Below are 20,658 nucleotides of genomic sequence, written 5' to 3' on the forward strand. Positions count from 1 at the left end.
TTTAAAGTGCTTTGCTTTAACAAGCGTCTTTTTACTGCGTCGCTCGAGTGCATCAAGCGCACACACATTCATACGCCGAAAAGGTTGTTTAGTTCTCTGGCGTCGAGTAATTGAGGAGCAGCCGCGGGCCGCGAGCGGCGGGCTGTCACGTCTCTCTGCGAGCTCGACCACCTCTGCGTCTACAGCTCGTCGCCGGCTGTTACGTTCAAGGCTTCGCGCCGATGGCTAACCGCCGAGAGGAGAAACAACTTCAGCGCAAAAAGAAAAAATATGGAGTCATTTGCTTTGTGTTGCAGCCGAGCTATAAATTCATCCCACTTAAGCAGTCTGGCCCCCTTTTTTTAAAATGAATAGGAAACTCATTGGTTGAAGGAGGGTCTTTGTTGGTGTGCGAGTGTCCATACATCACCCAAACTAGAGCACGCACCCCTCCTCCTTATTCCTCCCAACACACACACACACACACACACACAGACACACACACACACACACAGACGGCCCCCATCTGCTCCCAATCACGGGTGCAGCCAGCGGTCAGGTCACTGACGGTGAACACACACACACACACACATACACACACACACAATATAGGCATGCTGGGCATGAGGTCGGCCATGCGAACGCACGCACACGCCATGCATCCGCGCTCATTTAGGCGTGATCAGATAATTGGTTGTAAACGGGGGCTTTCACACATCCTGGTAACAAAAAGGAAAGTAACGTACGGTTTATCTCTATCGCGCACACACACGCACACACACGCACACGGAGGCGCAGTGACAGATGAACATGAGACATCCTGGCGGCCAGCTTCAGTGATGACAGGCTGTCATGGAAACGCCCAGCGTTCTCCATGGTTACGCGCTCTTTACCCCCACAGGATACACTCTCATGATTGTTCAGACCGAACACTTGAGCGTGTGTGTGTGTGTGTGTGTGTGTGTGTGTGTGTGGATAAAACGCACACACGCACACAGATTGTTTCCTATCAGGATCTAAATTGACACAAATTAGCCTCTTATGTGCTTTTGGGATTAGAGCGTCGATTTAGCTAAATAGTCTGTTTTCCTAATCTTGCTCGGAGTCCACGCCGCGTGATGAGCGATACCGGCAAATAAAGGCCCGACGTTTGAATCCCTCGGCTGTGGCGGGGAGTTCGGAGGGGAAGCGCTTTCTTTTCACCTCGTGCAGTCAGGGTGACCTGCTGAGTTGTGGATGTCGTCACTTTTGGCTTCCTGTAAAACTTCTCTCAACATCCCCTTTTTCGCGCACGCGCGTGAGTATTAAAGGCCAAAGCACAGCCACAAAGCTACGCCGCTCCCCCCCCCCCCCCCCCACACACACACACACACTTCTCAGTTCCTTCTGCTCATTAAGCTGCTTCCTGTGCTTGTGTCTCCCGGCCGGCGATTAATAATGCCGCTGGTTGTTCATTAATATTCCCGCGATGAACGTCCACCGTTGAGCTCTTTTCTTTTTGTTTCCCTCAGACTCCATCGACCAGCCCACATAGGACCACGCCCCCCTCCCACCTCAGCATCCCCCCCCGCCCCAGAGAGAAGGGAGAGGGGATCCGATCGTCCATCATCTCGGGCGCCTTCACAAGGTGGGCTCACATCCCACGCGGTTGGCATGGTAACGGCCCGCTCGGTTTAGGCCCGAGCAGTTTGCTCGGTGTCTTGTTGTTGCCACATTGTTGCGACATCCTCCCGACCCGAACGCGCCGAAGCGCTTCGTGTTCTCCCGAGCTCCGCGGTTCGAGGTCCGGGACCTTCGGGGGGGGAAAAAGGTGGTGCAGCTTTTGGCCGAGCGAGCGGCGGGCGATGGAGGCGGCGGTGGGAGACGAGGAGGAAAACAAAGAGGGTTGAGCGGGTGATTTTCAGGCAGATGAGAAAAGGAGAGTGGGAAGACGGCGGGGAGGCAGGAGGAGAAATCAAATTATTCTTTGTGCTCTACCTGCCACAGAGGCTGAAAGAGAGCATTCATCTTTCACCCCGGTCTGCAGGTGACAACAACACACACACACACACACACACGTTTCTAAATGGTCCCAGACTTAACCTAACCGCACTTCTCTCTTTCGTTCACATGCCGTTAAAGGCATTGTGGAGGAGGGGAGATGAGTCCAGTCCGGATATTGGGGATGGTGATGATGAGGAAGAGTACCGGAGAGGACAAGCCAACCCTGCTGGGTTAAAACAACCTTAAATGGGCCGTATCGGACCGGGCTTTCCTACTTATCCGCCATAAAGCCGTGGAGCTCCTTGTTTGAGGACTCGTGGCGTAGCCGTTTTGTCAACAGAGATTATGAAACGGCGGCTGGCGGGCGGGGCGGGGCGACTATTTGCATCCCTCCCGCCCCCGCTGACTCTGTCACCTCCACTGGTCTACCAACCAGCAAGCCCCTCCGCCCCCCCCCCCCCCACAGCCGCCCACCCGCCCCCAGACGTATGAAAGAAACACACAAGTGTCGGGGCAGCCGGAGCCGCAGTTCTGCCTCCTCAGCGTTGGAGAGACGCTGAGTGAACAAACTCCTCCAACTCATTTTTCCTGCACGAGTCGTCTGTCCTCAATAACTCTTTCAGACGTGTTCTTGTTTGTTGCACGAGGGCTTTTTTTTTTCTGCTTCTGACTCACTCCGTCGTGGGAAGTCTGCCGTCTCTTCACTTTGTCTCGCGTTTTTGTCCCTCTTTGCCTTCAGATTTTTAGATGCCGTATTCTGCTCCTCAAGAGTTGGCGACGCTCATCTATATATCTAAATATCTCTCATCTTGTTAAGCATGCAAGATATGCAACATGTTGTTTCAGATAAGACACATGAAAGAAATACGCACACTGGAGGAACTGCACAATTTCAAAAACGTTTTCCTTCCGCTCAAAAACTAAAAACATTTCTATTTCAGTTTTTCAAATGATGGAAAACAAATGTTATCTCATTGTTATGAAATGAATAATAAAGTCCATGAAATGAATAGTTAGTATTTCGTCGACAAACTACACACTTGTTCAGGGTTATTGTTGGAAACAATGAGATCTCCACACATTTCTTTGTGATATTTTCTATGTATCTCATTTCTACAAAACAAAGACGATCGTGACTTCATGCAAACAATGTTCAGCAAAATGCTTTACATACAACATAAGAACAAATTACTGTGAGACGTCGTGCCAAATCTTGCAGAAGCTTCGTCTAATATCTGGATGAACCCATGTGGAACATTTTATATAAAATACATTTTTGTCTGACTACAATCGGGGAGCCGGCCAGTCGACTTACATTCATCACATCTGAAAAGGGCTTTAGATAAATATTTACATTTCCTGTAAGAGGAAACCATGAATATTTCCAGTACGTGTCATAGAAAAGTGATTTGTTTGATTGGGTTGCATGCTTTCGGTTTGACGGGGTGAACTGTTGGGGTTGGTGCCTGGTGGCGGGGGGGGGGGGGGGGGGGGGCGCTTCCTCCAGCCTCCAGGGTCCCCGGCAGCCCGCCGTCACGTAGCAGACCTGAAGAGTTCGGCGTGGCCACATGTGACGCCGCAGCACCGCTGACCCGAGTCCTCCTCCCTGTCTAATGACCTGGAAAATACTGGGGCGAGGGGGGGGTCGAGATCGGGGGGGGTCGAGATCCGGGTCAGACGTCTTGTGAAGGACCCGAAGCTGTTTACCTGCATGGGCGCACTCACCTGTGCACGTCAGACGTCCTGTTTTTCTTTTTGATTCTCCAGCCGAGCCTCAAGAAGCAGCCGCTCCTTTTTGATTAACGGCTTCCCGCCGGTACGTTTTGACTCTGATTTAATACCCGCGAGTCATCTTCAACCGAAGGATTTAGACTTATTGAACGCGCAGCTGATCGGGACCCTGTAACGCATTCGTTTGTGCCTGATTGATCGTGAGCAGTTTCACGGCCGTCTGCCATGAACGGCCGCTTCCTTCTCTCATTTATGTTTGACTACGAGGCCTTTTGTTTGGTTTGTAGTCGGTGGGCAGCTTTCTACTTTTGCCTCACACCGACCTCTCCCTCGGGTTCGCCATATCCCACCCCCCCCCCCCCCCCCTCGCCGCCCTCCATCCTGCCGTTGCCCTCTTTAATGTCGCTCATTCCCCGCTGCTATATTGTGCCCACCGACCGCCTCGCCGCCACCAGGCCCCCGCGCCGCCTGTGGCGTGTAATTGACTTTTCTCCCTGCTCGGGAAAAGCGGGGCGGCCCGCGCCGCGCTGGAGGTGACCCATTTCCCCGGGGCATTCAGCGGCCTCCTAATCAACCATTCTCCGGGGCCGCCTCATTCACTCCGCAATTAGAGCAACTCCCCCCCCCTTTGAGGACTCCCATCAATAGGCCGCCGGGGCGGGCGGGCTGAATTGTCGGAGGAGCAGAGACGGAGTTTCACTCCCAACACTTTTGAGTTCTGAACCCTCAGACTTTGTACCCCTCCACCCCCGTACCCTCCCTGCCCCTCTGCTTTTTTACCTCGTCTCCCCCGTGGTTGGTTTCGTCAGGTAGACGGGCGGACGGGCGAGAGAAGACGCAGGTAGGCGAGCGGACAACGAGGTGGACGGCACTCGAGGGAGAGATTAAGGGGGAGATTTTGGAGGGATCGAGCGGGAAGATCGGCTCGTGTTTAGAGCATCTCTCTGTTTTCAGGAGCATCCCCCCCCCCCCCCACTGACAGCCCTCACGTTGGTTCTGTCTCAGGAAGGAGGCGCGTTGGAGCCGGGATGCGATCCAACAGCCGCACGACTGAAGATTACGACGCAATCAGGCCATTTTTTTTTCTCGCGAGCAGCTCTGATCCCGCAAGAAGGAGCGTGCCATGATGGCGCGCTGTGATTAAATAACGGGCCGGCTCCCCCCCCATCCCCCCCCGTTGGCCTGATTTCACTATGCAGGGGAGGCGTGCTCTGGTCAAAAGGATAACCATGTAATCAATGGAATGAAAAAGCCGCTCCGGCTGTGAAGGTTAAGAGGGGTACTGGAAGCTTTCAGCTCCACTTTGTGCGGCACGCATGCATTCAAAGCGCACACCAGACAGTCTGAATGTTACATCTCCTCCTCTTAATTCCTCCCCTCCTCCTCTCACCTGTCCCCCCCCCTTCCCTCCGGTCTTTCTTTGACATGCCTTTATCTCCCTTTCCCTCAGCTCGCCCCCTCTGCCTCCGCCTCTTTTCGCTCTGATTCCCCCCTCTGTATTTTTTAGTTCCTCTGCATTCACGCTGTATATTCTGTCTCCCACTATTTGTGCTCTCTCCCCCCCCCCCCTCCTCCCTTCATTTACTTTCCTCTCTTCCCTCCCTTCCTCCCACCTCCCTTTCCCCAGTGTCAGCTGCTGTCACTGTGGAAAAGAAAGTGACCAATCACAGCTCGCTTCACAGCACCAGCCTTGCCCTCCTTCCCTTATTTCCTCTGTTCCTTCCCTTCAATCTGTCCTCCTCCTCCTCCTCCTCGCTTCCTTTCGTCCCATCTGCCTCTCTTCCCTACAACCTCCATCAGATCACTTCCTGGAGACGCAATGTGATGCATTATGGGAGACAGACGGCTGTCTAACGGGGTTAGTTGTGCAGCGAGGCTTATCATCAGAGACACTGCTAATCCTGTGTGTGTGTGTGTGTGTGTGTGTGTGTTTGCGTGCGCACAATATGAGCTGATGAACTAACGCACAGGCCCACACACACACAAACAAACACAATCTCACATGCTTACTCTTTCTTTTTTTTCTTTGATGAGGAGGAGGAGGAGGCAGACGAGACATGTTTATGTTCGTCAGTCTCTGGCAGGAGAATACGCTTTGCATCATATAAGCATATTTTACTGCCGTGTTCTGTTTTGCACTGTATCCACTTTGCAGGCTGCAGCGCTATCGCAGATTTCTGCTGAGTTGAAAAGGACGATTCCCACGTCTTCTTCCCCTTCACAATGACGTGTATAATAAGAGCTAAAAGGCTAAAAGCGACTATATAATCCCCCTTGTGCCGGTATTAAAGCCTTATTTACACCGGCGTGTGCGCGTTTGTGCTCCTTCCTCCCCAGGTGCTGATATGCGTACACGATGAGCGGATTGGGGGAGAACTCCATGGAGCCTCTGAGCACAGAGAACCGGAAGCGCAAGCTCTCCACCTGTGACACGCCCGGTCTGGGGTAAGTGTGTCCGACCTGCACCACGCAGAGGGGCGAGCTGCCGAGTCAGCGGCTCGTTGACTGTGTGGCTCCTTTGTGTGCCGCGATGAGTAAGAATCTAAATGCGTGCAAAAATTTTGAGACGATTTCATAAGTAGCCTCGGTGCAAAAACAGGAAATTGCCCTTGTGGCTCATTTAGTTTAACAAAGTAGTAGTTAGGCAAACTCTCCAAGCCTCCGGCTTATTTAGGGAAACACTTGATCACAGTAAAAAAAAAAAAAAAAATGGGAGTGAAACTTAAATACCAAAGTCAGAGCGGAATGTTGTGTTTGGCTCACGCTTGGTCTGAGGGAGATACATGCGGGCCGACCTCTGGTTTCTAAGCCGCCAGGCCAAGAAAGAGTCCAGTGCGGAACCCGCAACCCGCTGTCCCCCTCCTGCGCGCTGAGCTAAGCTAACCGGCCGCAGCCTCGTTTCGCGCGTACAGACCCGAGCGTGGCATCCGTCGCCACGGCGTCCGGCGTGGCTTTGATCTGTGCACGTTGCCCACCCCCCCCCCACCCCCCCTCTGCAGGTGCGAGAGGAAGCGACGGGAGCAGGAGAGCAAATACATCGAGGAGCTGGCCGAGCTGATCTCCGCCAACCTCGGCGACATCGACAGCTTCAACGTCAAACCGGACAAATGTGCCATCCTCAAAGAGACGGTGCGGCAGATCCGCCAGATCAAAGAGCAGGGTGAGTGGACGCGGCGGGCTGGGGGGCCGAGGGCGAGACGGACGGACGGACGGACGGGCTGCTGAGGAGAGGGTGTAGGAAACACGAGGAAGAGGAGACAGCTGGACACACACACACACACACACACAGACAGATGTGCCTCCTCAGAGCCCAGGTGCAAGGACGAGTCAGTCATTCATCTCCCACAAATTTCACAGCTTCGACTGTTTATGTTTGGGAGGAAACATTGGCAAAGCTTCGTGAACCGCGTGTGTGCGTGTGCGTGTGTGCGAGTGGCCAGCTGTGTGCTGCCCTCGCCAGGGGCTGTTTAATTGGACGTTTGCAGGTAATCACATGCCCATTGGTTTTTGCAAACTGCCAAATTATTAGTTCAGTTGCATCTGCCATTATCGTACTTCCGTCTGCCTTATGCAGCGGCCGTTTTCACAGCGAGGGATTTATAATGAAAAATAAAATTTAAAAAGCTCCAGGCTGACGTTCTAGCTTTTACACGTGTGCCGCCAGAGCGGAGTAGACATCTTTTACACACACACACACGCGTGTCTCAAGGTGAATTTCACGAGATCGGGGGGGTGGATTTTTGTTCCCGTGTCTCGGCTCAGCCAGCGTCTGCCACCTCGACAGGAAGGGGAAGAGGCTACAGCTGCCCCTGACTGGCTGCTGACAGGTTGCCATAGTTACAGGAAGTGAAGACAGAAATGACACGGGCGTTTAGGCACGTCTCTTGCTCTCTACCTGTCTACCCACTTCTCCTCTATTCACTTTCAGTTGCTCTTTCTGCCAGTCTTCACGTTCGCGCTTCTCAATCATTTGCTGTTTTTCTCTTCTCACTTGGATTTTAATGCACTGTCACTGCTTCCCCCCCCCCCCCCCCCCCACGCTCTCTCGTCTCTATCGCAGCACAATGAGTTGCAGCATCTTCAGGTTTGCTGGCAGCATCTTAAGATACAGAGTGAACTGATGGCGTGCAGCCTCTCCTGTTTCTGTCTCATCCTCCTTCCTCTCCCTCTTTTTCACGTCCGTCCCTGCTGAACTTCCCGGCGCCTGGATGTTGGCGGGCAATGGCGTTTTCTCTCTTTTCTTTGTGTGGGTATCTGTGCCCCTTGGGAGCTAATCAGATGGAATGATTCCTGTAGCCGAGCAGCCCCCACCTCGATCTCACGCCGAGCCCTTGCATTAACACAACAAACCCAACACGCCAGCCGTTTTACCGCCTGTTTCGTCTGCGTCCACGTCCCTCCGGCTCGGCTCCCACCTTTCCTCTCTTTCTCTGTCTCTCTGTCTTTCTTCCCCTCAGCATCAGCCCCTCCATTAATTCAGGTGCCTCAGCTCCTGCCCCTGCACCATTTACAGCTTCCAGAGCCTCTCTCCCCCTCTCTCCCCCTCTCTCTCGGTCTCTCTCTCTCTCTCAGCCCCAGCCTACCAGACAGTCCCTCAGAGTCTGACACTGAATATAAAGCAAGAGGACGGCTGCTACCTGCTCCACATACACCCAGCCCTCTTCTCTTCCTGACGGGCTCCTCAGAGAAACCTTCCTCCGTCCGTCTCCCTCCTCACCTGTAGTTTTAAATTAAGAGAGATATATTAATATATATATATATTTAGGTGAAGATTGAGAAACGCTGCCCCCTGCTGGTGCAGCTGAAGTAGTGAAAAACTGTCTGTTTCCTCCAGCTCCAGGTATCGCTGCTCTCTCCTTGTGTTTCTCCTTTTGCTCTTTTCTGTTTTTTTCCTTCTTTGAACGCAGCTGGGCTCAAAATGGCTGGTGTTTTCTTTTTTTTTTGTCTTCTTTTTTTTTTTTTTTTCTTTGTGTGTGTGATGCATTTTCTCTCATCCTCCTCCATTTGCTCTCCTGCAGGGAAAGCTTCATCCAACGACGACGACGTCCAGAAGTCAGACGTGTCCTCGACGGGTCAGGGGGTCATCGACAAGGAGCACCTGGGGCCGCTCCTCCTGCAGGTGAGTGCGGGGATCTCCCCCCCCCCCCCTCCGCCAACCGGGGAATGATGGTCGCCGAAAGGCCTTGATTGGCCGGCTTGATCGGTGGTGACTTCCTGCCGCTGTGCCCTCAGGCCCTGGACGGCTTCCTGTTTGTGGTGAACCGCGAGGGCAGCATCGTCTTCGTGTCGGACAACGTGACGCAGTACCTGCAGTACAAACAGGAGGAGCTCATCAACACCAGCGTGTACAATATTCTCCATGAGGACGACAGGGAGGAGTTCCACAAGAACCTGCCCAAGACCAACAGTGAGAAACACACACACACACACACACACACACACACACACAGGGAAACGGCACATCTGCTCGGAAAGTAAACTCTGCTCGACAGCCCACAGGGCCGAGGTGTAAAACAAACTGTGAGAGGTTACAACGACGAGCGCATCGTAAAAAAAACAAACTCCTGTGAGTATTTATTCACGCTCCTTCGTTCTTGACTCCTCCTCTCGTTGTTGCGGAGGAGCTCCTGGGAAGCCTCTTCATGTGCAAGAGTGCTTTTTCCGAAAGACGCACACACCTGACAAAACTCGCATGCGCACAGGAGCACCCACCCACTGTGCGCTGAGCAGGCGGCGCGCGGCGCGGCTGTCAGTCACACTCGGTGGTCCGGGCAGTGTGGACCAGGCCCGAGCTCCTTTCTGATCCCACGGAAACGAGTCGCTGCTGGATGATGCACCGCCACTTAATGCCATTCCTGTTGGCCTGCGTGTTGTAGTGTGTGTTTACATGCTTATGTCAGCTAAAGGATTGCATTTTTAAAAAGGTGCTGCCTGTGTGTGTGTGTGTGTGTGTGTGTGTGTGTGTGTGTGTGTGTGTTTAAGTCCATGAGTATGTGCACGGAGCACTATTTATAAAGCTGATTAATTATGGATTTGTGTGCTCGACTGAACCTGCGACTCCATTAACTCCGCCGTGATGTTCCAAAGCGCCGTGAGCTGCTTATTCCTCCCGCTCCTTTTTATTCCTTCCGTCTCTTTATTTTTAAAGACTGGTCTTTATCTACTTCTCCTGCGAGGGTCCCCCTTGCATCGCGCAACTCGCTCTTTCTCTGCGTCGTTCGTTCTGCGTGCGGCTGCCTGCTGAGACGAATACTGTTCTCGCCCGCTTCGTTCCCCCCGCTTCCCCCTCTGCTCTGCCGTCCCTCTTTGTGTCTCGCTCTGCTGCTCTGCCCCTTCATTATTTTCTTTTTAAATGAATGAAATGTGCTCTGGCAGCACATTCCTACGGGATGACCGCTGACCACGCCGGGCCACAGTTAAACACACACACACGCGAGCGCACTAACCACAACAAACACCCAATGGTTCGCAGCCCAGAGGGGGCCTTTGTCGGCCCTGGCGACTGCGCCGGGATTCCTCCGTCCTGTGAGGCCTCGTTAAACCCCCCCACCCCCCCCCCCCCGCCACCCTCGCTATCAGTTAACTCCCCCCCAGCCGCCTCGCCGTCCTGGGTCTTCTCTCGCGAGCCTCCCTGCACCTGCCAGACAGAAACCTCCGGCCAACTCAAGGCCCCTGATAAGGCTCTGCGCAGACCTTGGAGGACAGTTGGATGTCTCTCTGAAGTTTGCCTCCCCTTTCTCGCTCTTCCTGCCTCTCTCCCGTGTGAAGGTGACCCCGTCCAGCTGAGTGTGTGTGTGTGTGTGTGTGTGCGGCGTGATGAGAAGTCAGGGCCTAAATGAGGATAGATGGCTGAGTGTCCCTGGCCTCTGCCCAGACTGCGAGCGAGAGATATTGGAAATCGACACCATTGCTACATTAATCCCATGGTCCATTTAGCCAGGCATCCGCACAGCAAGAGAGGTTTCTCAATTTAAAAGGGAAGAAAACCGGTTTGTTTGTTTGTTTGTTCGTATGTGTGTGTGTGTGTGTGTGTGTGTGTCGATGCGCTGGGTGGAGAAGGGGGGGCCGGGGGCGGGGGGGTCTGTATGCGACGCCTAATAACAGCCGATCCATTCTTGGCTGCATTCGGCTTCCAGTCCCAATGGGCTTTGTTTCTTTTCACTAATTCTTCATTTGTTGTGTTTTGTCTTCCCTTTAACAGTAAATGGAGTGTCGTGGGGGAGCGAGGCGGCCCGACAGAAGAGTCACACCTTCACCTGCCGGATGCTGGTCAAGTTCGGCCACGCCCACGGCCCCATGGAGGAGGGGCCAGGAGGGCCACGCTATGAGACCATGCAGTGTTTTGCTCTTACTCAGCCCAAAGCCATGATCGAGGAGGGGGAAGGTACGCTGGGGCAGACTTACACGCATTTTAGCTCGTGATAAAGATTCCTTGACTCAGGATTTCACTGCGATGAAATAAACACTGGTCTTTTTTTATCTGCAAAAACCGCCTGTCGATTAAAAAAGAGATGCATGGCTTATTGTTATTTTATCACAACTGCTGTCAATCGTAGTGCAGTACGCACCTTCCACAGGTGTCACGAAGAAACGTTTTGAATTATTTGGAGCGTTATAAAACCAAAATTGTTACTCTAACTTTCTTTTAAAAACATGTCTTGAGGCAAAACAGATTTTAAAAAGTCTAGTTGAAATTAAAATAACACATTTGCGGAAGAGCACTCTCAGTCAGCGTAGTTTAAAACTACAAGCAATGATTGTAAACCACATGAAAGATGTCTGACACTCGTCTCCTTTCCCCCGGCAGACCTTCAGTCATGTATGATCTGCGTGGCCCGTCGGGTGACCGCCATGGAGAGAACCGAGAGTTTCAATACCCGGCATGAGCTGTCAGGTGAGGAGCTGTGTGCCCTGAAGGCCACCTGGACGAACGCGGGCGTTCATTTCTTTATCCGTGAACGTGCTTGACACTCGTACCCATCTCCTCTTTCCCTCCCCCTCACGCTGCCCCCCCCCCCATCCCCCCCATCCCTCCCCCCCGGCAGGTAAACTGATCCAGATCGACCAGAACTCTCTGCGAGCGTCCATGCGTCCGGGGTGGGAGGATTTGTTGAGGCGTTGCATTCAGATGTTCCTTCAGCACAGTGACGGGCAGCCCTGGTCGCACAAACGCCACTACCACGAGGGTGGGTCACAAACACACACACAGACATCTGGAATCAACTGCTGTATTACCGCACACACAGCGAGGTCAAATCCACAATGGCCGAGCGGGAGGCCGAATCGTGTTTTCAGTCTCACCTTATATCATGTTACAGTGGTTCATCTGTTGTGGCTACGTATCTTTACCAAACATCCGTTTAATAAAGAAACCTTGAGACAAAAACATACACATTATGCATCAATGTATCAATATTGATCTTTTGAATACAACCGTCTGAGCGGCATCGATCCTCGCTGTAATCACAGAGTTGGTTTTGAACGCGGAGGCATTGATTGATGACCTCTGTTATCAGATGAGTGTTCCAGGGGGCTCATTTGTCATTTCTTCTTCCAATGCAGCCTTCCTGCAGGGTCACGCAGAGACACCCTTGTACCGCTTCTCCCTGTCCGACGGCACTCCGGTCACGGCGCAGACCAAGAGCAAACTGTACCGCCACCCCATGAGCAACGAGCCGCAGGGCTTCATCTCCACTCATCTACTCCAGAGGTGAGGAACTGAAAGCACACGCACTCGACTGCAACGCGGCAAAGGACGCTTCACAAACTGCTTTGTAAAAGAAAAAAGCACTTCCAGCCGATCTGTGCGAGGCATTCATGCCCCGCAAATAGCTGAAGTAGCGGCTGAAGTAGCTTTTATGCATAGGGATCAAAGTCGGTGAGAAGACACCACACAGGAACTCATATTGCAGTTGCACTTGTACAAGCGACTACAGGCGGAGAGCGGTTATTGTCTGTGGGGGGGGGGGGTGAAGGGGGTGTTTTCAAGGTTTTAGCTTTTTTTCTTTTTTCTTTTTCAAACCATGTCTCCCGTCTCCTTCCTCGCAGGGAACCAAACGGCTATCGCTCAGCTCAGGGTGGGAGCATGATGCCTAACACAATGAGACAACAGGGCATGGGGGGCCCCAACCCGAATGCCCAAATGAACATGAACACCGGTGGTGGAATGGGCAACGTGGGCAGGGGCTTTGGCATGAGCGAGCAGGGCCACTTGGGCCACTTGGGTCACATGGGTCCGATGGGAGGCGGCTCCATGTACGGTGGGAGCGGGGGAGGGGGAACTGGTGGCGGAGGCATGGGCAGCCGCATGATGCAGATGAATCAGATGGGGCACATGAATCAGATGGGTGCCATGAATCACCCGGGCCAAGGCATGCCGCAGCACCCGCAGCAGCACCCGCAGCAGCACCCGCCGCAGCACCCGCCGCAGCACCCGCCGCAGCACCCGCCGCAGCACCCACAGCAGCACCCGCTGCAGCACCTGCAACAGCACCCACAGCAGCACCCTCAGCAGCACCCGCTGCAGCACCCGTTTCAGAGCAGCGGAGGGTTTGGATTGAGTGGCATGAACAGCCCTTCTGGAAGCCCCAGAATGGGCGGCCCCCAGCAAGGGCTCCTGATGTCACCCCGCAACCGAGGGAGCCCAAAGATGGCCGCCAACCAGTTCTCACCTGGAGGTGAGTCGAGCGGTGTCTGGTGATTCAGCATCACTCGTTTTTTGATTTGATTTTTTTTTTACTTGTTTGTTTGATTTTGTGGTGTTATTTTCTCTCCAGGCATGCACTCTCCCATGAGTGGCATTGTCAGTGGTGGAGGAAGTGGAGGGGGCACCACCTTCTCCAGCAGCTCCCTAAACGCCCTGCAGGCGATCAGTGAAGGAGTAGGAAGCTCCCTCCCCTCAACGCTGACGTCGCCCTCTCCGGCCCACAAACCAGATAGCTCTCCCAGCGTCCACTCCTCCTCCGCGCTGTCCAGTCAGCCGGCCAAACCAGGCCAAGATGCCTCCAAAAGCCCAGCCGGAGGCTTAGGGCCTGGGCCCGGTGACCACCACCACCACCCGCCCATGCACCATCACCACCATCATCAGCATCCGCAGGCTGAGAGTTCCGGAGACCGTCCGGACAGCCAGGCCACTACGGCAACAAAAGAGTCTGGGGAGGGAGGCAACGAGGCCGGGGTGGCGAGCTCTGAACCCTCTCGGAGGTTGCCGGACAGTAAGGGACATAAGAAGTTGCTGCAGTTGTTGACTTCCCCGACCGAGGAGCTGGGAATGGGCGGCAGCGGGTCGTCAGGGCCCCCCGTGCCGCCCTCAACGACCAGCAGCAGCACTCCTGCAGGCTCGGACACTAAGGACCCCAGCGGAGGCATGACAAGCCCCTCGTCTACTGGCGTGTCCTCATCTTCCTCAGCCAGCGCCAACCAGGGCCAGGCCGCTGGTCCGGGGGGCGTGTTGACGGCAATGTCGTCTGCCCACTACACGGGCTCGCTGCAGGAAAAGCACAAGATCCTCCACAAGCTTCTGCAAAATGGAAACACGCCAGATGAAGTGGCTAAGATCACGGCCGAGGCCACGGGGAAGGTGACGCTCGGGGGCCAGGAGGGGGGAGAGGCCGGGTCGGGGGGATCGGGCGGCGGGCCGGGGTTGGTCGCCGAGCCCAAGCAGGAGCAGCAGAGTCCCAAAAAGGAGAAGACCCACGCTCTCCTCCACTACCTTCTCAACAAAGACGATTCCAAAGAGCCAGTGGATGTCAAGCCCAAACTCGAGGAGCTGGAGGGGAAGGCGGTCACCGGCTCTGTTCGGGGGGGCCCCGGATCCGCGCCCGAACATCCCGAGAGCAAGATCAAGTCAGAGCCCCCCGATGACGTAAGTGTGCTCCTTTGTCAAGACGTGATTTTGTAACTGTAACTATGATATTGTTATTGACATTTAGCGGGCCACAAAGACGGCATTTCACTTTGCTATTCAACGTACTGTCTATTAAACAGAACAAATGTGAATCTTCACAGACTTTTAAGACCGTAATAACTCATTTGGATTATATTGATATTCAGCTGCACAACCTGGAGTCCATCCTCGGAGATTTGAGAGGTTCAACCTCTGACTTTTACCCGGATCAGGCTGGAGGTGGAGGCGCTAATGACACGGGAGGCAAAGCCCAGGGTTGCCTTGACGACAGCCTGCGGGGTGAGTGCAAAGCCTATGAGAAGCGATGGGTGTCGTGACATCCTATGTGATGACATCCATGTGGAATGTCAGCTAAACTGCATCTGACGTCATTGTACGCTGGCTTTCTGAGATGGTTTTCACCCCAACAACCATAGATCTCTCACACGACGTAATGAAGTTTTAAAAATCCCAACGTCGATATTGTTAAAATTAAAGAGGGAACTCAAATGTGCTGTTTTCCTGGATATTTCGGAGGAATGTCCGTGTGACTCGATTATACTTTCTGTGAGCAGGGAGTCCAGGAATGGGTCCGGGGCCTCGGGGGCCCTTCCAGAGGGCCTTGTCCATGGACGGGAAGCCTCCCGTTGGGCCTGCAGGACCAGGTAGACGCCCGATGCTTATCAAGCAGGAGAACATGATGGGCAGCCCAGACGGATACCCGGGAAACATGGGTGAGCACGTTGTCTCCCACTTTAATCAGTGTGTGTGTTCCCCAGTCCTGTATTTGTTTCCTGTTCTCGTATAATAATAATTTACATTCCAAAGACCCGTTTGCGATAGTGACACACGTCTGGTCCTATTCTACCAGGACCAATGAACAGGGGAATGGTTCCACAGAGGTCTCCCATGGGGGGGTCAGGAGACTGGGGCATGAGCCGCTCCAGTGGCAGCCCAGTGGGACACCCCTCCATGATGCGCCAAGGCATGGAGTACGGCAACAGCAAGGGCATGATGTCGGGACCCATGGTCGGCCGCTCCAACAGCGTACCGGGCTCCAGGTCCATGCTGCAGCAGCAGCTCATGGATATGGGTACGTCTAGTAGGACTGGACAAAAGAAATCTGTGCGTCCCTGTCTATTACATTTTATAAACTGGGGCTTCTGACTGACTCTTGTGGAATTGTGTGTGTATGTTTGTTTGTGGTTTAGGAGGCTCTGCCGACATGGGCATGGGTATGAGCCCCTTCAGCCAGCAGGGCCAGCCCAACCAGTCCCCCTCCTGGCCGGACACTATGATGGGCATGGAGGGTAACAGGTCGGTGCAGCATCCCTCGTTGTCTGTATTCGCTCTGAATGAGCTGCATCGAGGAGGGAGTAGAACCTCATGAACGGCTCTCTGTGACTGTGCCTCGCAGACGCCAGTTTGGCAACACCTTGGATGATCTCTTGGTGCCTCCCACCACCAGCGAGGGTCAGAGCGACGAGCGGGCGCTTCTGGACCAGCTGGACTCGCTACTGAATAACACGGACGGCATCGCTCTGGAGGAGATAGACCGAGCCCTGGGCATCCCAGACCTCGTCAGCCAGGTAGGTCATCAGAAAAGACTTTGAAAGAATGTTTTAACGACACACTCCCCTCCTGTGCTCCCCTGGATCCCCCCCCCCCCTGCAAGGGAAGTAAAAGGTGAAATGATCCGTCTCAGGACTCAATAATAAGTTATCCTTGCGTTTGACTTCGCATTAGATAGTTCAGTCATGACTCGCCGTGCTCAGACTGTTCTCCCACTAAAGAGAGATGGATGACCCCGGAGGGATCTGTCTGTGCCGCTTAGAAAAAGACAATTACAGAGCCGACCAATTGGAAATGAATCAATGAGATGGAGAGGTTTGACAAAGTTCTCTTTTTCTCCTCTGCTCCAGAACCAGGGAAGCGAGCAGCAAATGGAGCCGTTTCCCGGACAGGACCAGTCCATGGTGCTGGACCAGAAGCCCCTGTACGGACAGGGCTATCCAGGACCCCCCTCCATGCCATTGCAGTCCGGCTATGGGGGGAACCCCATGCAGGGGCAGGCCCAGCCGGGGGGGTTTGGGCCAATGCTGTCTCAGATGGGGCAAGGTGGCAGCTTCCCAGGAATGGGTGGCATGGGCAGCATGGGTCACCCTCGTGCCAACATGATGAGACCCAGGATGATGACCGCCAACAAACCCATGAGGCTTCAGCTGCAACAGAGGCTGCAGGGACAGCAGGTATGTCCACCAGAGGTCAACTATCTATACATACACCGTATGCAAGTGGGACAAAGTAACATTTGCCCCTCCATCTTCTCTCTCTCAGTTCATGAATCAGACGCGGCAGGGCATGGGCATGAAGATGGAGAATCCAGGAGGCAACCCTGGCATGCGGCCCGGCATGCAGCCTGGCATGGGAGGACAGGTAGATGACGAAAACTCAAGTCTTACAGATAAATCACCCTAATACGGTTTTAATGTCATCACCGCAATCCAGTTTGAAAAGTATGTCCGGGCATATAAAGAATTTGACCCAAGCTGTCAGTCGCTCTCAATGAATGGAACTTTAATAGTGGTTGAAACGTATAAACCCTTTTTAAAGGGACCCTATCAGAGTGTGTTACTGATCCGTTCAGCAGTCTGGCTGACTCTCCTCTTTTCCTCTTTGGTGTCCAATTTAACCTGGAAATTGTAGAACGGACTCCTGTGGCAAGTTAAACAGATCTAGGCAGTGCGGTACATCACCAGCTGGGTGTTTGTGATCATACTTTAAAACAAGGGGAGTTATAGGTCTCTGGAATCTGAACATGTTGGCTACTACAAGCCGACTTTTAATTGTAATTTTCATGAATTTTCATCGCCCTCAATGATGAGTATTTTATTTTTCATTAGTTCTGAGGCAGACGGGGGGATTAAGAGAGGGAGGATGACAACATGCTCAGCCTCCGTTATTAGGACCTCTTGACTGAATGAAGAATAATCTCCACATCAGATGATGCCAATGTTATTTTTTCCCTTTCTTAAAGAAATACATTAAATGCAACATTCAAGTAACACGACTTTTGTACATTTGACTGTTTTTAGTAGAGTGAAATTCAAAATAAAATCGTGTTATGTCCACATAACAAAAGAGACCTTATCACCCACCCACATCGCATACTTTATATTTGCATTTATATATTGCAGATATATTTATACCGCACGCCATCCCTCCTTACACTCTGACGGTTTGTTTTTGGTGCAGCCGGGCTTCCTCAACGCTCAGATGATGGCTCAGCGCAGCAGGGAGATGGTCACCATGCAGATGAGGAGGCAGCGCATGATGATGCTGATGCAGCAGCAGCAGCAGGCGGCGGCGGCTGCCGCTGGAGGATTCAGTCCGCCTCCAAATGTCACAGCTCCCGGTGGCATGGAGAACCCCATGGGGGGTCCAAACATGGGCCAGCCGGGCCCCCAGCAGTTTGGCTACGGTGGGAACTATGGTGAGTTGCGAGACCGGGCGCCTAATGGAATACTGCTGCTTCCTGGTGGTGGGTGTGAGCATTGCAGGCTTGTGGTCTCACCTTTGTCATGTAAAAAAGAAAGATATGAAGATTGCTGTCCAAAAAATAAAATAATGATTGAATTCCGAAAGCTGCACACCGTTTTTATATTCTGCTAGAAGTATTGTTACCTATCATCTGTATCAAAACCCAACAGCAACAAGATTGACATCTACCTTTTTAGAACTATGAATAAATGATCTATTACCTGTGGAGCGAGCGAGCTCAGGCTGTGTGATTCATCTCCACAGGCTTGGCACAGCAGGGAGACCCCTCGTTCGGCCCATCAGGCGGCAGTCCTCCAGGCGCCATGATTCCTGGCCGACTGGGGCCCCAAAACCCCATGATGCAACAGCACCCGCAGGGCGGTCCCATGTACCAAGGGGCAGATATGAAGGGCTGGTCGCAGGGAGGCATGGGACGCAACAGGTATGAAATCCGACACGTTTTTTCCGACGACGCCTTCGGGTGAAGGTTAACTTGAGTCGTTCTCTGCGGTTAAACGCGTCTTCCTTCCTGTCGCTCTCCTTCCCCAGTTCGTACCCTCAGCAGCAGTTTGGGCCGCAGGGGAATCCGGGCCAGTATGGGGGCATGATGATAAACGGGGGCATGCCGGCGAGCGGGGGAGGAGGTCACATGGGCCAGATGGGAGGGCAGATGGGTATGAACCCAATGGTGATGGGACGCATGCAGATGGGGCCCGATCAGGTAGGTTCATCTAAGAGTGTCAGCGCACAAAGAAAAGGTTCACATTTTTATCTTCAAACAACACTGACATGCCTGTAAGTTATTCAAAGAAAACTCTTGCTGCTGCTGAGAATTAGCGGCTCCATTTTTTTCCAATAATCCAATTACTGGTGTTTGCATGATGGCAGTTGATTGAGCGTTAACCTCTTCCTCATCTTTATTTTCTACATTCTAGAAATACTGCTGAACATCGAGACAGAAGCATTCGTCTCACTGATCTCCATCACGGCAGTGTGCGTGTGTGTCTGTGCGTGTGTGTCTGTGTGTGTGTGTGTGTGTGTGTGTGTCTGCGCGCTGAGCGTTAGGCGTTCTGTCGTTTGAGTGTAGTGACGCACTCCCACCAGACGGGGGTGTCGCCTTCCTTTGGTCTCACTGCCAGTGATGGAGGTCTGGCGACCTGAGGGACAACAGACGGACTGTCGCACGCAAACATGAAATGAGAAACACTGTGACACATTTACACACACGGGAATCCCTCAGACAGGGAGGTGGACTGCAGTTTAACATAACTCTTCATGAGGTGTGTGTGTGTGTGTGTGTGTGTGTGTGTGTGTGTGTGTGTGTGTGTGTGTGTGTGTGTGTGTGTGTGTGTGTGTGTGTGTGTGTGTGTGTGTGTGTGTGTGTGTGTGTGTGTGTGTGTGAGACGCCTCAGTCACACACTGCTCTCCGGACCAAACGGTGAAGGTGGACGCACACTCGACTAGGAACATGGACGCGTGTGAAGACCTCCTCTCCTCCGTTGAATGTAGCGTGAAGCTGTGTCCCCATTCAGAACGTGTGATTCCTCTTCTGTTCCTGAACTGGGTGGGACGTCTTCTTCTTCTTCTTCTTCTTTTTCTTTGAGGATCTCTGCGTATGTAAAGTAAACGCGGCTCCGCGTGCCGAGCCGTCCGATTGTGACACTGGGATGAATGTCGTCGAGCAGTAGCACGTCGTTTCCTCCTCCAGTACGATGGAATCCCTCGTTGGCTGATTGCACTTTAAGGAAAGACCCAACATCGAAAGGATTGTGGCAATATCGAGGCCTTTACCCAAGAATTGATCCATAGCAGCAGTTTATTTTCTTTAGTTTGTGTGCGCGTGTGTCTCCTTTCTCCAGCGTTTCCTCTCCGGGTAGTGGGAGCTGTTAATTGGAAATGGGAGATGATCTTTGTTCTATAGTGGGAACCAGTAGAAAGGCGAACAAGCACAGATTCCTTTCCAAGGCTCTCGTCTCCATCGGTACTGATTCATAACGAGTAGAGAAACAAACCGATTTTAAGGTGATTTTAAAAACACTTCTATTAATTTTCAAAACTCCACTTATATTTATACAGATTCATCAACGTGATCATTTTATCATTCCAGAGGTAATTTTTAAGTCCCAATGTTGTAGATATTTTAGTCACCTCTCGCCAATTCACAGTGTTACTACAAGTGCAGAAATATAATTGATTGCCAATTCTGAAATTGTGTCTCTATATTTGCTCCCACTGTAAGAGAAAGTGGATGTTAGTTTTCTGGCAATAATCATTCCTCCTGAGGACGAAGCTGAAGTATCATTTACTCAAAGCGACGGCACTGCAGTATTAGACATTGTGTCATGTTTGTTTTTGTGAATATGAATTGTAAATACGCTTCAAATGTACTATATATAAATATATATATGCTTTTGTAGGTCACATACTGTTTTTGCACAGATTGTATGGCTTGATATTTAAAAGTGTAATTTTCTTAATCCGTCATAGGTCAGCTTTTATTTTCAATACTTTAACCATCGGTTGGAACTGAAGGGCCTCCT

The 20,658-nt window shown here is 52.5% G+C and overlaps 1 protein-coding gene across 3 annotated transcripts in view; it reads left to right on the top strand.

Moving 5' to 3' along the window:
* The window catches only part of LOC120828941 (nuclear receptor coactivator 3-like), a 37,730-nt gene extending 18,296 nt beyond the window's left edge, over positions 1-19,434 (top strand). Inside the window, exons 2-23 of one of the 3 annotated variants that reach the window (XM_078086729.1) lie at positions 1,491-1,606; positions 6,031-6,138; positions 6,693-6,853; positions 8,712-8,812; positions 8,926-9,100; positions 10,895-11,077; positions 11,501-11,587; positions 11,739-11,879; positions 12,256-12,403; positions 12,742-13,370; positions 13,470-14,557; positions 14,746-14,878; positions 15,154-15,312; positions 15,450-15,671; positions 15,790-15,895; positions 15,996-16,167; positions 16,501-16,827; positions 16,916-17,014; positions 17,834-18,071; positions 18,383-18,560; positions 18,668-18,839; positions 19,054-19,434. In XM_078086729.1, coding sequence (XP_077942855.1) covers positions 6,050-6,138; positions 6,693-6,853; positions 8,712-8,812; positions 8,926-9,100; positions 10,895-11,077; positions 11,501-11,587; positions 11,739-11,879; positions 12,256-12,403; positions 12,742-13,370; positions 13,470-14,557; positions 14,746-14,878; positions 15,154-15,312; positions 15,450-15,671; positions 15,790-15,895; positions 15,996-16,167; positions 16,501-16,827; positions 16,916-17,014; positions 17,834-18,071; positions 18,383-18,560; positions 18,668-18,839; positions 19,054-19,065 — 4,620 coding nt within the window. In that variant the 5' untranslated portion in view covers positions 1,491-1,606; positions 6,031-6,049 and the 3' untranslated portion in view covers positions 19,066-19,434. Of the gene's footprint in view, positions 1-1,490; positions 1,607-6,030; positions 6,139-6,692; positions 6,854-8,337; positions 8,534-8,711; positions 8,813-8,925; positions 9,101-10,894; positions 11,078-11,500; positions 11,588-11,738; positions 11,880-12,255; positions 12,404-12,741; positions 13,371-13,469; positions 14,558-14,745; positions 14,879-15,153; positions 15,313-15,449; positions 15,672-15,789; positions 15,896-15,995; positions 16,168-16,500; positions 16,828-16,915; positions 17,015-17,833; positions 18,072-18,382; positions 18,561-18,667; positions 18,840-19,053 lie in introns of those variants that run through there. The other 2 variants (XM_078086730.1, XM_078086732.1) reach the window with 2 other exon arrangements.
* Positions 19,435-20,658: the final 1,224 nt, after the last annotated feature.

This window comes from Gasterosteus aculeatus, chromosome 2 (assembly GCF_964276395.1).
Source record: "Gasterosteus aculeatus chromosome 2, fGasAcu3.hap1.1, whole genome shotgun sequence".
In the NCBI taxonomy this organism is placed as follows: Eukaryota; Metazoa; Chordata; class Actinopteri; order Perciformes; family Gasterosteidae; genus Gasterosteus; species Gasterosteus aculeatus.